This window comes from Lithobates pipiens, unplaced genomic scaffold, assembly GCF_037356315.1.
Source record: "Lithobates pipiens isolate NorthernLeopardFrog02 unplaced genomic scaffold, aLitPip1_a1.2 Scaffold_18, whole genome shotgun sequence".
NCBI classification, from domain to species: Eukaryota; Metazoa; Chordata; class Amphibia; order Anura; family Ranidae; genus Lithobates; species Lithobates pipiens.
The window spans coordinates 413914114-413927024 of record NW_027507758.1 but is presented as its reverse complement, the minus strand read 5'-3'; the positions used below and the strand labels follow the sequence as shown (position 1 = coordinate 413927024).

Here is a 12911-nt window from a genome sequence, read left to right as displayed (position 1 = left end):
TGAACGGCCATTTTATTGAAGCCTGAGCATACTTCAGAGCGGTTTTAGTCCCATTTGCAGCTGCTGCCACTGACACAGCATTGTTTCCTCACCTGCGAGCCAACAGGGGACTACAGGCACTACTTGCTGGATAGCGCAGAACTCCTCAGGGTGGTGAGTCTGGCAGGAAAAAGCCCCTCAGCCAGCGGCAGTAGGGGAGGGTGGGATTGTCACTGTCCTAAGTCCCCTTAGGGTGGCAGACAGGGTAGGGTCAGCATGGCTTCAGAAACTAGTGTTTCCTCCCCCGAAATCCAGGCAATTGCAACCGGGTCACCTGCGGACTGCGCAGTGCCCATGGACACCCTGACGGCGGTCCTCAATTCGTTCGTTGTCAAGATGGAGGCGGCACGTGTGAAGAAGGGTGCAATAAAGCTCCCCCCCCCCCCCTCACCTCCTTCCCCTCCCCTGGGGAGAGCTCTGATGGCATGGCTATTGAGAGCCAGGTGTTGAGGAACTGGAGTCTGTCGGACTCGGGGATCCCAACTATCTTCTTGGAAGATATACCATCGTACCTGGAAGGCCTACATCTCCATGTGTGAGGAGAAAGGATGGCATCCGCGCTCCTTTATTATATCCAGGATCCTGCTGTTTCTTCGGCAAGGAGTATACCAGAAATTGGCATTAAGCACTGTTAAGGGGCAAATGGCTGTCTTTTTTTTTTTTTTTTTTATTGTTTTTTTTTTTTTCAGTGACCCCTGGTGTCTCACTAGTTAGTACCTTTTTGTTCAGGGGGTACGACGTGTAGTCCCTCTGGTGCGTTCACCATTACCCCCATAGGATTTGAACCTGGTGTTATCGGAGCTTCAAAAACCGCTGTTTGAAAACATCAAGGAGATTCCCCTGTTGACTCTTTCCCAGAAAGTAGTCTTTCTAGTGGCCATCATATCGGCCAGGAGGATTTCGGAACTGGCGGCCTTGTCTTGCAAGTCGCCCTATCTGGTTATAACCAGGATAAGGTGCTGTTGCGTCCGCAACCGTCTTTTCTACCGAGAGTGGTCTTGGCTTTTCATATCAATGATGACATTGTATTGCCTTCTGTGTCCTAAGCCGAAGTACCCTAAGGAGGTGGCCCTTCACGCTCGGGACGTGGTTCGGGCTCTGGAGGTGTATTTGTCTGCCACTGCTCCCTTTCAGAAGTCAGACTCGCGGTTTGTTTCAGTGGCTGGTCCAAAGAAAGGCTGGTCTCGTCGGACACAATTGCCAGGTGGATCAGACAGATTGTAGTACAAGCCTACGCCCTGAAGGGGCAGGTGCCCCCCTTTCCGGTCACGGCCCACTCCACAAGGGCAATCGGACGTCTTGGGCCTTTCCAACACCAAGCGTCTGTCGCTCAGGTGTGTAAAGCGGCGACCTGGTCGTCTGTCCACATGTTTACCAAGTTCTACAATGTAGACTTCAGTGCATCGGCTGATGCCTGTTTTGGCCGCAAAGTTTTGCAGGCGGCTGTATAGTTTCAATTGAATATGCAATATTTCCTTCTTTTTTTTTTTTTTTTTTTTTTCCCCTGGTTTTTCTATAAAAACACAGTACCATTAAGTTAATGCGCTGTTGCATTACATTCCAGTTTTTTGTGCGGTTGTGGGTAGTCACTCCTGTTAAGGGTACCCTGGTTTTGTGATGGATTTCTCCATGCACTGTTTTTTGTGGGTAAAGTTTCAATAGTTCCCACTTGCCTTGGTGGATGAAGTTTTTATGCTGTTTTCCCACCCCTCGTTTGGCACTGCTTGGGGACGTCCCAATGGCTAAGAGAGGAGCTGTGTCGGTTGGTGAATATAAGAGAAAATAGGATTTTTTTATTTTTTTTTGTACTCGCCGTAAAATCCTTTTCTCTGTAATTCACTGACCGACACAGCACCCGCCCCTCCCTTTTTTTTTTTTTTCTTTACGTTATACTGCTTGTTGACGTACTGAAGACTGCATGGCAGGGTGGAGGGTTGTTGCCCCCTGGGATGAACTAAGAGTTCTGAGTGTTGTATTACAACTAATGCCTAGTATCAGTAATAGGGCAAAACAACCCAATGGTAATGAGAGGAGCTGTCGGTCGGTGAATTACAGAGATTTTACGAGGAGTATAAAAAAGCCTATTTTTTCTCTGCCAGGTTGAGTGTTGAGCCTGCGCTGATTGTAATTGGTGAATCCTTGATAGACCAGTTAAACAGGTGCTCAAGGTTATCCTGTTCAGGCCCAGGATCTGGCAAGCTACTATCGGCTTTAAATTTGCACTATGAGAGATTCTATCCTTCAGGCCTCGCGCCTTTCGCTCAGCGCCATGCATGAAGCTCCTGGCTAGTCTTCCCTTTTGCAGTGAAATGGCTGTTTGGGGATGATTTGGGTAATACATCCAAAGAATTTCTAGTGGAAAAAGTATCCCTTTGCCATTTAAGAAAAGGAGTAAACTAATTTCATTTGACCGAGTTCTGCACCCCCGCTCGCTCGAGTAGGGGAAATACTTCTGCAGTTCTCAAGGGTCTGGCAGAAAGATTGTCGAGATATGGTGGACTTCCTTAACTCCAGGGTGCAAACTGGAGTTCCAAGAGTTCCTGTCTCCTCGTTTTCTCAGATCAAATGTTCCTAAGGATCCAGAGAGAGTCTTTTTCAAGCATTGGACTATCTTTTGGCAAAAAAGTGATCATGGTGGTCCCCACGAAAGAGCAGGGGTTGGTTTTGTTCAAACCTTTTTTTTCACTGTGGCAAAACCGATTTTCAGATGTCAAACTCATTCTGGATGTCAAAGATCTAAACAGCTTCCTGAATATCTGCTTTTTTTTTTTTTTTTTCTTTTGGAGTCAATCCAATCAGTTGTCTCCATCCTACGAGGAGACCTCCTGGCATCAATCGAATTCAAGGCTGCATACCATCCCATGTGCCCTATTCCTCACTCACCAGTAATATTTACTTTTTCAAGGTAGAAAATTTTCAGTTTGTAGCTCTGCTTTCTGGTCTAGCTACTGCACCTTGAGTGTTTTTACAAAGTTTCTGGCCTTTCCTCTTGCCAGATTAAGGGCCCAAGGTTTAATTGAGTATAAGTATGGTCACCACATTCAACTACCTGGAATATGTAGGTTGGATTCTCAACCTAGAGAAATCGTCCTTAAAACCATGAAGGAGGCTAGAATATTTGGGTCTGATCATAGATACACCCAGAAAAGGGTATTCTTGCCCCATGCAAGATCATCGCCATAAAGGAACTGATTCAGATGGTCGAAGCAAAGAAGAATCCTTCTATTCAGCTTTGCATGAGGTTGTTGGGAAAGATGGTGGCTTCATTTGAGGCCGTTCCTTATGCTCAGTTTCGATCGAGGCTGCTGTAAGACAGTATCCTATCGACTTGGAACAAGAAGGTCCAAGATTTAGATTTCCCAATGTATCTGACTCCAGAGGTGCATCGGAGACTCTGTTTATGGTTAATAACCAAAAAATCTGCAAAGGGGAAAAACCTTCCTACAGTTACCTGGGAAGTGGTGGTATATGCTAACCTTTTTTAGGTTGGGGAGCAGTCCTGGAAGAGGCAACTGTCCGAGAGAAGTGGTCCAGATCAGAAATGACCTTGCCCATTAACACTCTAGAGATTCAGGCACAGCACTTGCCCCTGAGGGCCTGAACATTCATTTTACGGAATTGTCCTGTCAGGATCCAATCCGACAGTGCCACCAAGGGGGCACAAGAAGGTGTGTTCGGCCCAGACAGGTGAATCATATCCTGTCTTTGGCAGAAAACAATGTACTTTGCTTATTGGCAGTCTTTGTTCTAGGAATAGAAAATTGGCAGGCGGACTCAGCAGTTGTTCCCGGGAGAATGGTTCCTTCACCCCAATATTTTTCCTGTCAATATGTCAAAGATGGGGGATCCCAGACGTAGATCTGTTTTGCGTCCAGGTTCAACAATGAAATCGACAACTTTGTGTCAAGGACAAAGGATCTGCTAGCATGTGGAACAGATGCCTTGGTGTTCCCGTGGAATAAATTTTCAGATTTATGCATTCCCTCCTATTCTGCCTGTGTCCACGACTTCTTCACAGGATCAAGCAGGAAGCGAAGTCAGTGATTCTTGTTGCCCAGGAGATCTTGGTATGCAGAGATCATAAGAATGGCGGTAGGGGTCCCATGGACCCTACCACCACAACCAGACCATCTCTCGCAAGGTCCGGTATTCCATCCTACCTTACAAACGCTAAATTTAACGGGTTGGCTATTGAGACCCATATTCTGAAGAAACATGGGCTCTCAAGTTCAGTGGTATCTACCTTGGTTAATGCAAGGAAGCCGGCCTCCAGAATCACATATTAGAGTCTGGAAGGCATAGGTCTCCTGGGATGAATACAGGGGTTGGCACCCTGGGAAGTATGTCATAGGTAGAATGCTTGACTTTCTGCAGATGGGGTTAGAAATTACGCTTGCCTTGAGTACTTTCAAAGGCCAGGTTTCAGCCTTATCGGTATTGTTTCCACGACCCCTTGCTTCGCATTTTTTGGTTTGTAGGTTTTTTTTTTGTTTTTTTTGTTTTTTTCATGGTGTATCGCGGCTTAATCCCCCTGTTGGGTCACCCCTGAACCCTTGGGACTTGAATTCAGTTCTGTCGGCAATGCAAAAACAGCCTTTTTTGAGCCTATACATGTTCTCTTGATCTTTTTGACAAGGAAACTAGTTTTTCTGGTAACCATATCTTCTGCAAGGAGGGTATCTGTGTTGACTTATCTTTCTTGTAAAGAGCCATATTATTCAGAAGGATGAGGTAGTATTGCGTCCTCATCCTAACTTTCTACTGAAGGTAGTGTCGGTTTTTTGTGTTTTAATCTAAACCAGGATATTCTATATTTTTCCAGAACCCTGTTCTATTGAAGAAAAATCACTACATGTTTGTTTTTGTTGCCTGAAGGTCCTAAAAGGACAGACAGCATCCAAATCTATTTCTAAACTGATTCGACAAGTAATCATTCAAGCTTATGGTTTAGAGGTAGATGCCATCCTCTCAAATCAAAGCGCACTCCTCCAGGGTTGTTGGTGCTTTGCCGGCAGTACATCACCAAGCCTCCATTGCTCAAGTCTGCAACGCCGCAACTTGGTCTTCGGTCTATACATTTACCAGATTCTATAAGGTGGATGTAAAAAGACATGAGGATGTTGCCTGCAGGCAGCAGTAGAAGTCCTCTGAGCTCATCTTGCCCTACTTCTGTTGTGTCTCCCTGCCCTAAGTTGGAATTGCTCTTGGACATCCCACATAGTAATTACTATGGCTCTGTGTCCCGTGATGTACGATTTTAAGAAATAGGATTTTATCACAGCTCACCTGTAAAATTCTTTTTCTTTCAAGTGCATCATGAGACAGAGGTTCCTCCCCTTTCTGGTATACACATGTATTGCTTTGCTACAAAACTGAGACTCTCCCAGTAGCAGGAGGGGTTATATAGAGGCGACTTCCTGTTTAGAGTGTGCCAGTGTCCATCATCTGAAGGTGACCTATAACCCACATAGTAATTACTATAGCTCTGTGTCCTGTGATGTACTTCAAACAAAAGGATTTTACAGGTAAGCTGTTATAAAACTCCTATATTTCAGTTAGTTTTAGTTCTTGTCAGCTGTTGTCAGCCAGGAGTGCGATGGTTTTATGCATTCTAAGGCCCTTTTCACACAAAGGCTCCAATCAGGTCTGCCTGACGTGTGTGGTGTTTTTTTTTTTTTTTTTTTTTTTTCTTTAAATATATTTTTTTGAGTGCCTGATCGGACAGTCCATTTAATCCTATGGACTGCTGAGTGTAAACTGACTCGTCCGTATTGCACTGCCTACCTCTGGTTTGATCTGGTCTGCTATGAAAAAAAAAAAAGGAAGAGGATCAGTCTTCCTCTGTCTATGCTGGTCAAATTGGAGGGCAATAGTCGGTTTAGTCCCAGCTGCCCATAGAGCAGAGTGGGCTCTGTCAGTATCCGCACTGCAGAAACTGAGCGTACATGGATGTGTCATCAGCTCTGCTCTGATCGACTAAAAGGGACCAGAACTGTATTTTGATGTTTGCTGTCGACTAGTTATCTATGTTCCAGTTATTTTAATTGTACTTTTGCTTTTACTAAATATATTTTTCTTCTCTTAGGTGGGCAGTTCTTACCTGTTGGAGATGAGAAGTGCACCCATCTGGTGGTTGAAGAAAACTCTGTGAAAGAGTTGCCCTTTGAGCCACCAAAGAAACTGTATGTTGTTAAGCAAGAGGTGAGTTGCAGGCTGTGTGAAAAGCCACTCAAGTTTTGAATGTTTGCATTTTCTAACTTTTTATTTTTATTTTATTTTTTTCCAATTTTTTGCATCTCCTCAGTGGTTTTGGGGAAGTATACAGATGGATGCCAGAGCAGGGGAAACCATGTACCTGTTTGAAAAGGTAACTGTCTCCTTATGTCTTCCTGATTGCATGATTGTTTCTGGGTAGTGATGCATCCTGCTTGAAACTGAAATCTGGAGACTGGATAGAATAGGGGATAGCTCTTTATTAAAGTCTGCAGGGTGCAACTTTTCAGAACATCACTTACTAATTCCACTCCACATTATACATACATTTGCCTTTTGCTGCCTTCATTCAGAAGGGTTTAAACAAACATTGTATTGTTCATGTTTCTTACAAGGCAGCAATATTTCAGCATTACTGGTCCATGAAGGTTTTTTTATTTGTGGTTTGTATATAAAATAGTAAACGGGGCTCCTTTTTCACTTCACTAATAACTGGTGTAGATTACATTATAAGTGTTAATATAGTGTAAGTGAATAGCATACACTGAAAATCTTTGAAGTTCTGTAACTTTAAGAGGACCCTGGAATAGAGCATACAAAAGCATTCATCCACTTCAGCAGATTGCATTTTTGCTACCACACTCTTGGCAGCCCTAAGGTAAATCCCCCACCCATATGCCCGCTTACCTCTTTGACAGTGGTCAGAATAACCAGGGAGAGGGAGGGGGGGGTGGCTGGAAAGTGACCCAAATGGTCTCAAAAGGATTCTTCTATGAGGAACACCCAGGGGATACGGTAATTGAATTCTTTATTTGTAAACCATTCCACCCAAAATAAATGTAAATAAATGGCACAATACCTCCACCATAAATTCTAAAAGAACGTCGTCATTAACCAGATAATCACCACAGACAGACCCCTCATACATTCAGACTCCTTCAGGTAGCCAGCTTGCAATATAAGCATGAAGAGAAAATTGAATTGGCAGATAATTTGCAACAGTAAAAAAAAAAAAAAAAAAAAATTCTCTTCAGGTGTTAATGGCAGCCACATTTGTGAGGCTATTAAGTTCAATCCTGCCTGGATAAGATAGACAGTGACCGCCTCCTGGCATTTTAACAGTACTAAAGAAATCTTGTCCTCCTTTGCCCGTGCTACAACTTCCCATAGACTTGAGGGGGCTGAACCTGTACAGTTGGGGTAATGCACTATTTAAAGTGCATGTAAACCCGATTCATGAAATTTGACGTAAGCACAGATATCTGTAGTATTTACTTAGCTCTCTCCAAAACCCTGAGTCCTGTGTGTTTCTGCTGTTTCATTACTCTGTAAGCAACATAACTTCTGACAAGTTCTCTGTGAACCAAGATAAAACCAGCCTGGAATTTGTGACCAGGGAGGTTGCTATAGATGAGCAGAGAGCTTGACTTGTCATGGCACAGCTCTGCAAGTCTCTGGCTATGTGGCGTTGGGGTGTGTGCCTTTCATCCAATTAGCTAACTTGGCTGTATGCCAAGATTTCACTCCCAGTGCTGAACAGGAAGAGTGTGTATTTCTAATATATAAAGCTGTAGACAGCAGATATGCATGTAAAACTTTGATGTAGGGAGATTTATTTAATCGGTGTCATCTGAGGCTGTTCGCGTCACTGGGTATAGGAGTAGGTTTACATTCACTTTAAGTCCATTCCTTTTTTCTTTTAGCCTGCTGCCAGATCGAAAAGAGCTAGCTTCAGGTTCATGGCAATGAAAAGGGGTTACTTGAATGACAGTGCTGTTTATTCTGCAGTGAAATTGCCACTACAGTGTGTCACCCTGTTGGACTTTAAGATTACCCGGTTGCTATCTAGAACTACATGTCTAAGTAAGCGACAAGCAAATATAAAACACTAAGCAGTTGCAGTAAGAGGTGTTTTTTTTTTTTTTTTTTTTTTTCTTCATATAAAAAATAAAAATAAACGTAACCATAAAAGGTGATCCTTTTAACCGACCCATCAGTATTTCTATTCTTTTTATGTTTATGTAGCGCTTTCCATTTACACAGTTCTTTACATACTATTCATTCACATCAGTCTATGCTCTACAATTGAAGGTCTCTATCTCAAATACACACATAGATATTGGGGACAATTTAGTCTGGATCCATTTAACCTACCAGCATGTTTTGGATTGTGGAACGAAAGGAGTACCCTGAGGAAACTGGTAGAACTTGTAAATGCCACACGGAATTACCCTGGTCAGGCATTCAAACCAAAGGACTTCAGTGTAGCAAGGCAGATGTGCTATCCACTAAACCACTTGTGATTGTTAAGTACAGGAAGGAATATTTTGTAGGTTGGCCAAATCTATGTTTAAAAAATAGATAATGTGTTCACATATTATATTATATATTGTAATTTACTATAATGTAGTTTAATATAATTAATATATTTTTATTTTTTATTTTTTTGTGTAGCATGACAGTCCAGCACTCAAAAAATCTGTGTCACTACTTTCACTGAATACTCCCAGCAGTAATCGTAAGAAACGCAGATTAAAGGATACTCTTGCGCAGATAACTAGAGAAACTGATATCTCCCCATTTCCACCTCGGAAACGTCCATCAGCTGAGCATTCCCTGTCTATGGGATCACTGCTTGACATCTCAAACACCCCGGAGTCTGGAAAGTCACTGTCAGGTAAAGGTCATTTGAGCCCTATGTTTGCTGATTTTATATGGGTTGTTGTGGATCCAGAGTTTGGATACCAATGAAAATATATATATTCTAGATACACCAAAGTTTTCTGGGAGGCCTTCGAAAATCTCTACGCCAGTACCTCAAAAACAGTCTGCAAGATGGCAAGTTGCAATGGAACTGTATCAGACTGAAAGCAATTATGTTGACATCCTCTCTACAGTTGTGCAGGTATTTTACATTCAGATTTTAGTATAGGCTAGCTGCATAAATATAAAGTTTTTTGTAAACGTTAATGATTTTTCATCATAAAACAAAGGTACAACAATATCAATAGGCACATACATCTTTAGAGAGGCATGAAGCTCTGATACAATGTACGTATTACGTTTATACATAGTATTAATCGCAGGGGAATCTGTAATTCTAAGTACACAATCTGTCTTTTCTCCTGGCCTAGGTGTAAAACTACACATAGGGAAATACAGCGTGTGTGTGTGTGTGTGTGTGTGTGTTGATAGATTCTAGATCTCCATCTAGAATCGATCTTGGATAGATATATTATAGAGATATTAGTTTTATTTTTTTTCTTGTGCTTTGAACATGAACGTTTTGGGTTTTGTAAAGATGCAGACTTTTTTTTTTTTTTTTTTTGGTTAGGTTTATGATATTGGTTAAGAATTCTGCACTAATATTTTATCGGTGACTAGTGTATGTATGTATGTATGTATAATTTATTATAATTTTTTTTTTTTTTTTTTTCAGCTGTTTCATGTTCCACTAGAAAAGGAGGGTCAAGTAGGTGGGCCTATTCTTGCCCAAGAAGAAATAAAGACTATTTTTGGCAGTATACCAGATATTCTGGATGTTCACACAAAAATGAAGGTAATTTTTGTTCTAATGCTTCTGTAAAGTTGAAGGCAAACATTACACTTTTGGATTCTGTAATACCGATGATAGTAAATATGAGGTCATAGTTTTCAATCTTTTTGATTTGTTAAATATATGCAAAAATACCTGTTAGAATGGTGCTAAAGGTATTTTACCTTGACCCCTTCCCCCTCAACGGTTTGCATGTATGCAGACTCACTAGACTGGACTCCTTTTTTTTTTTTTTTTTCGCGGCGCCACGTGAGAGTATCCATCTTTGTTCCACAAATGCTAAGCGCTCTTGGCACAGAAACCAGGGTCTCACCGGGAGCCCTGGGTCCCGTACTAACGTTCAAGACCCTGAATGCCTGGTTCCGGGCCACCTGATCACTGTGATGGCTTTTCATTGGCAATCAGTTACTGTGAAGCCCTTTCCCCTTGCAGGTGGAAATAAAACTGTGTAGTAAAAAAAAAAAAAGCTAGATCAAGGTTTGATCTAGGTCGGTGCAAGGGTTAGACCCCTTTCACACCACACTGGCCATTGTGTCGGCGGTAAAACGCTGCAATTTTAAGCGGTGTTTTACCGCCGGATTTGCGGCGCATTTCGGCCGCTAGCAGGGCGCTTTTACCCCCGCTAGCGGCCGCGAAAGGGTTAAAACCGCCGGCAATACGCCGCAATAGCGGCGTTTTGCCGACGGTATTGCAGTGCTGCCCCATTGATTTCAATGGGGAGCAGCGGTGGAGGAGCGGTAAACACACCGCTCCTTCCCCGCTCCAAAGAAGCTGCTGGCAGGACTTTTTTCTGATGTCCTGCCAGCGCACCGCTGTAGTGTGAAAGCCCTCGGGCTTTCATACTACATACAATGGTGCAGCTTCTTTAGGGCGGTTTGCAGGCGCTATTTCTCGCGCTATAGCGCCTGCAAAACGCCCTGGTGTGAAAGGGGTTTTAGTGTTTGGGTCAAGTAAGGGTCAAAGGTCACGTTCAGGGTATGTTTAGCAGGATTTAAAAAAATTAAATTGGTGTCTGTTTTTAGGTAGGAAAAAGGAAAATCAAAATGCGCACTGTTGACACTGGGATGTAAATCAGAACGGGTTCATACAACAACTAATCCTATGCATGTAGTATTGCTGCAATCATTCAGAGCACGATACATTTTTTTTTTTTTTTTTTTTTTTTGGTAGTAGCGACACTCGCACTCACTTTTTTCTTTTTTTTTTTTTTTTTTAAATTATATTCACCGACTGACACAGCTCCTCTCTTTAGACCATTTGGTTGTTACGCCACCTTTTAGGCGAGGACTAAGCATAACATGTAATGAAAACTCAGAACTTCTAGTTACGCCCAATGGGTGGTCCCTTGGTTAACAACCCCTCAGCCTGCCTTGCAGCTTCAGTTTTATTTTGCCTAGTGAAGAAGGACCTAGGAACCCTGATGGGCCCATCGGTCCATGTTTTATCTGCAGAATCTTTGCTTTTTTTGTGCAATATTAAAGATCCTGTGATCTGCCATCAACAGTCGGCTGGGTGTCTCCCCAGCCTGGCCAGCGAGCGTGTGCAGACCAGAGCTCTGCGCTGGGTCGGCCACGACAGGCCTCAGCTCCAGAGGCGGTCGGTGAGCGTTAATGCTCCGGTGCACACATGACTGGGCTACTGAGCTCTGTGTCAGTGGGCAGGGCCATCAGCCACACGTACTGATTGGAGAGTGGGTCTGTGATGGAATGTCTCCCAGCTCTGCAGCACTGGTACGTACAGCTCTCCCTGCTTTGGTGGGGCTGAGCAGCTGGGCATTCCCTGGGAGGTCAATTCAGGGATCCCTCACCTCCCCCTCTCTTCTCTGTCCCCCTCTCTTCCCTCCTCCCTGTGGGGGATACTGCATGAGGCTGCAGTTCCCCATCCCCCCATGCTCTCACTTGGGGGGGGGGGGGGGGAGAGGAGAGCTGCCGTCTTTGCCCTGGATGTGTGTGGATCTCTCCCTGGGGGTGTCTGGAGCCTGTACCTGTCGATCACTGTAGCGATGTTTACCGCCATTCTCTACCTGTTTGTTTCACTGTCCCTCATGGTATACAGTGTTCGGCGGCCCATCTTTGGTGGAGCAAGGAGCAGCATGCTTTCCTGTAGCTCGGCGGCCATTTTCCCTGTGTTTATGTCCTGAGTACGTTTTTGATCAGTTGCAGCAGCTCTGGACAGCGCAGTGGGTTCTCCTATGCACCTGGGAGCTGACACAGGCGCTACTAGCTGGATAGCGCAGAACCAGTCAGGGTGGTGAGTCCTGCGGTAAAGAGCCTCTCAGCCAGCAGCAGTTAGGAGGGTGGGACCATCACTGTCCCCATCAGGTGGCAGACAGGGTAGGGTCAGCATGGCTTCAGAAACTGGTGTTTCTTCCCCCAAAATCCAGGCAATTGCAACCGGTTTCGCCTGCAGACTGCAGCGCCTCTGGACGCTTTGTCGGTGGTCCTCAATTCGTTCGATGCAAAGATGGAGGCGGTGAATGGGCACAAAGGTGGTAAAAAGCGGCCCCTGCCCGTCATCTGGGGAGAGCTCGGGCCCTGCTGAGGCTGGTGACCCCTGCGGTCATTTCAGATGACGCTGACCAGGACCGATCGGACAGTGAGGATGAGTTCTCGTCCGGGTTTGAGCACTTATCACAGCTGTGCGTGATACCCTGAAGATTCAGGAGCCAGCATATCCTCTGCTGATGTAGCAGTCCCTTTTGGGTCCTGTAAGCCAGCCCGTTCACCTAAGACGTTCCCGTATCTGACTTATTTTGATAAGTTCATTTACAAGGAATATGGCGTAGACCGCAATGGACCTTTTCTGTCCCCAAATACATGGCGGTGCGTTACCCCTTTTGAGGAGAGCCTTCTCAAAAAATGGTCGGCTCCTCTGGGCGTGGACCCCCAAGTATCCAGGTTAAACAAAGTAACCACAATCCCAGTAGAGGGGACTCCTGCACTTTAAGGTTGTGAGGTCAACCATGCGACCGGCACTGGCATCCGCACTTGTGTTGCAGACACTAACCGAGTGGGCAAAACTGTTGCACTGCAAATTGGGAGAACAGGCTTCTCCTGTTTGCGTGGAACTGGCAGACCAACTAGTGCAAGGCCTGAAGTACATT

The 12911-nt window shown here is 44.3% G+C and overlaps 1 protein-coding gene across 5 annotated transcripts in view; it reads left to right on the top strand.

Annotated features, from left to right (window-relative positions):
- The window catches only part of ECT2 (epithelial cell transforming 2), a 137423-nt gene that overhangs the window by 73454 nt on the left and 51058 nt on the right, over window positions 1-12911 (top strand). For all 5 annotated transcript variants that reach the window (XM_077487964.1, XM_077487963.1, XM_077487961.1 and 2 more), the window contains 5 exons: window positions 6125-6240; window positions 6344-6406; window positions 8707-8929; window positions 9021-9157; window positions 9692-9811. In XM_077487964.1, coding sequence (XP_077344090.1) covers window positions 6125-6240; window positions 6344-6406; window positions 8707-8929; window positions 9021-9157; window positions 9692-9811 — 659 coding nt within the window. The remainder of the gene's footprint in view (window positions 1-6124; window positions 6241-6343; window positions 6407-8706; window positions 8930-9020; window positions 9158-9691; window positions 9812-12911) is intronic.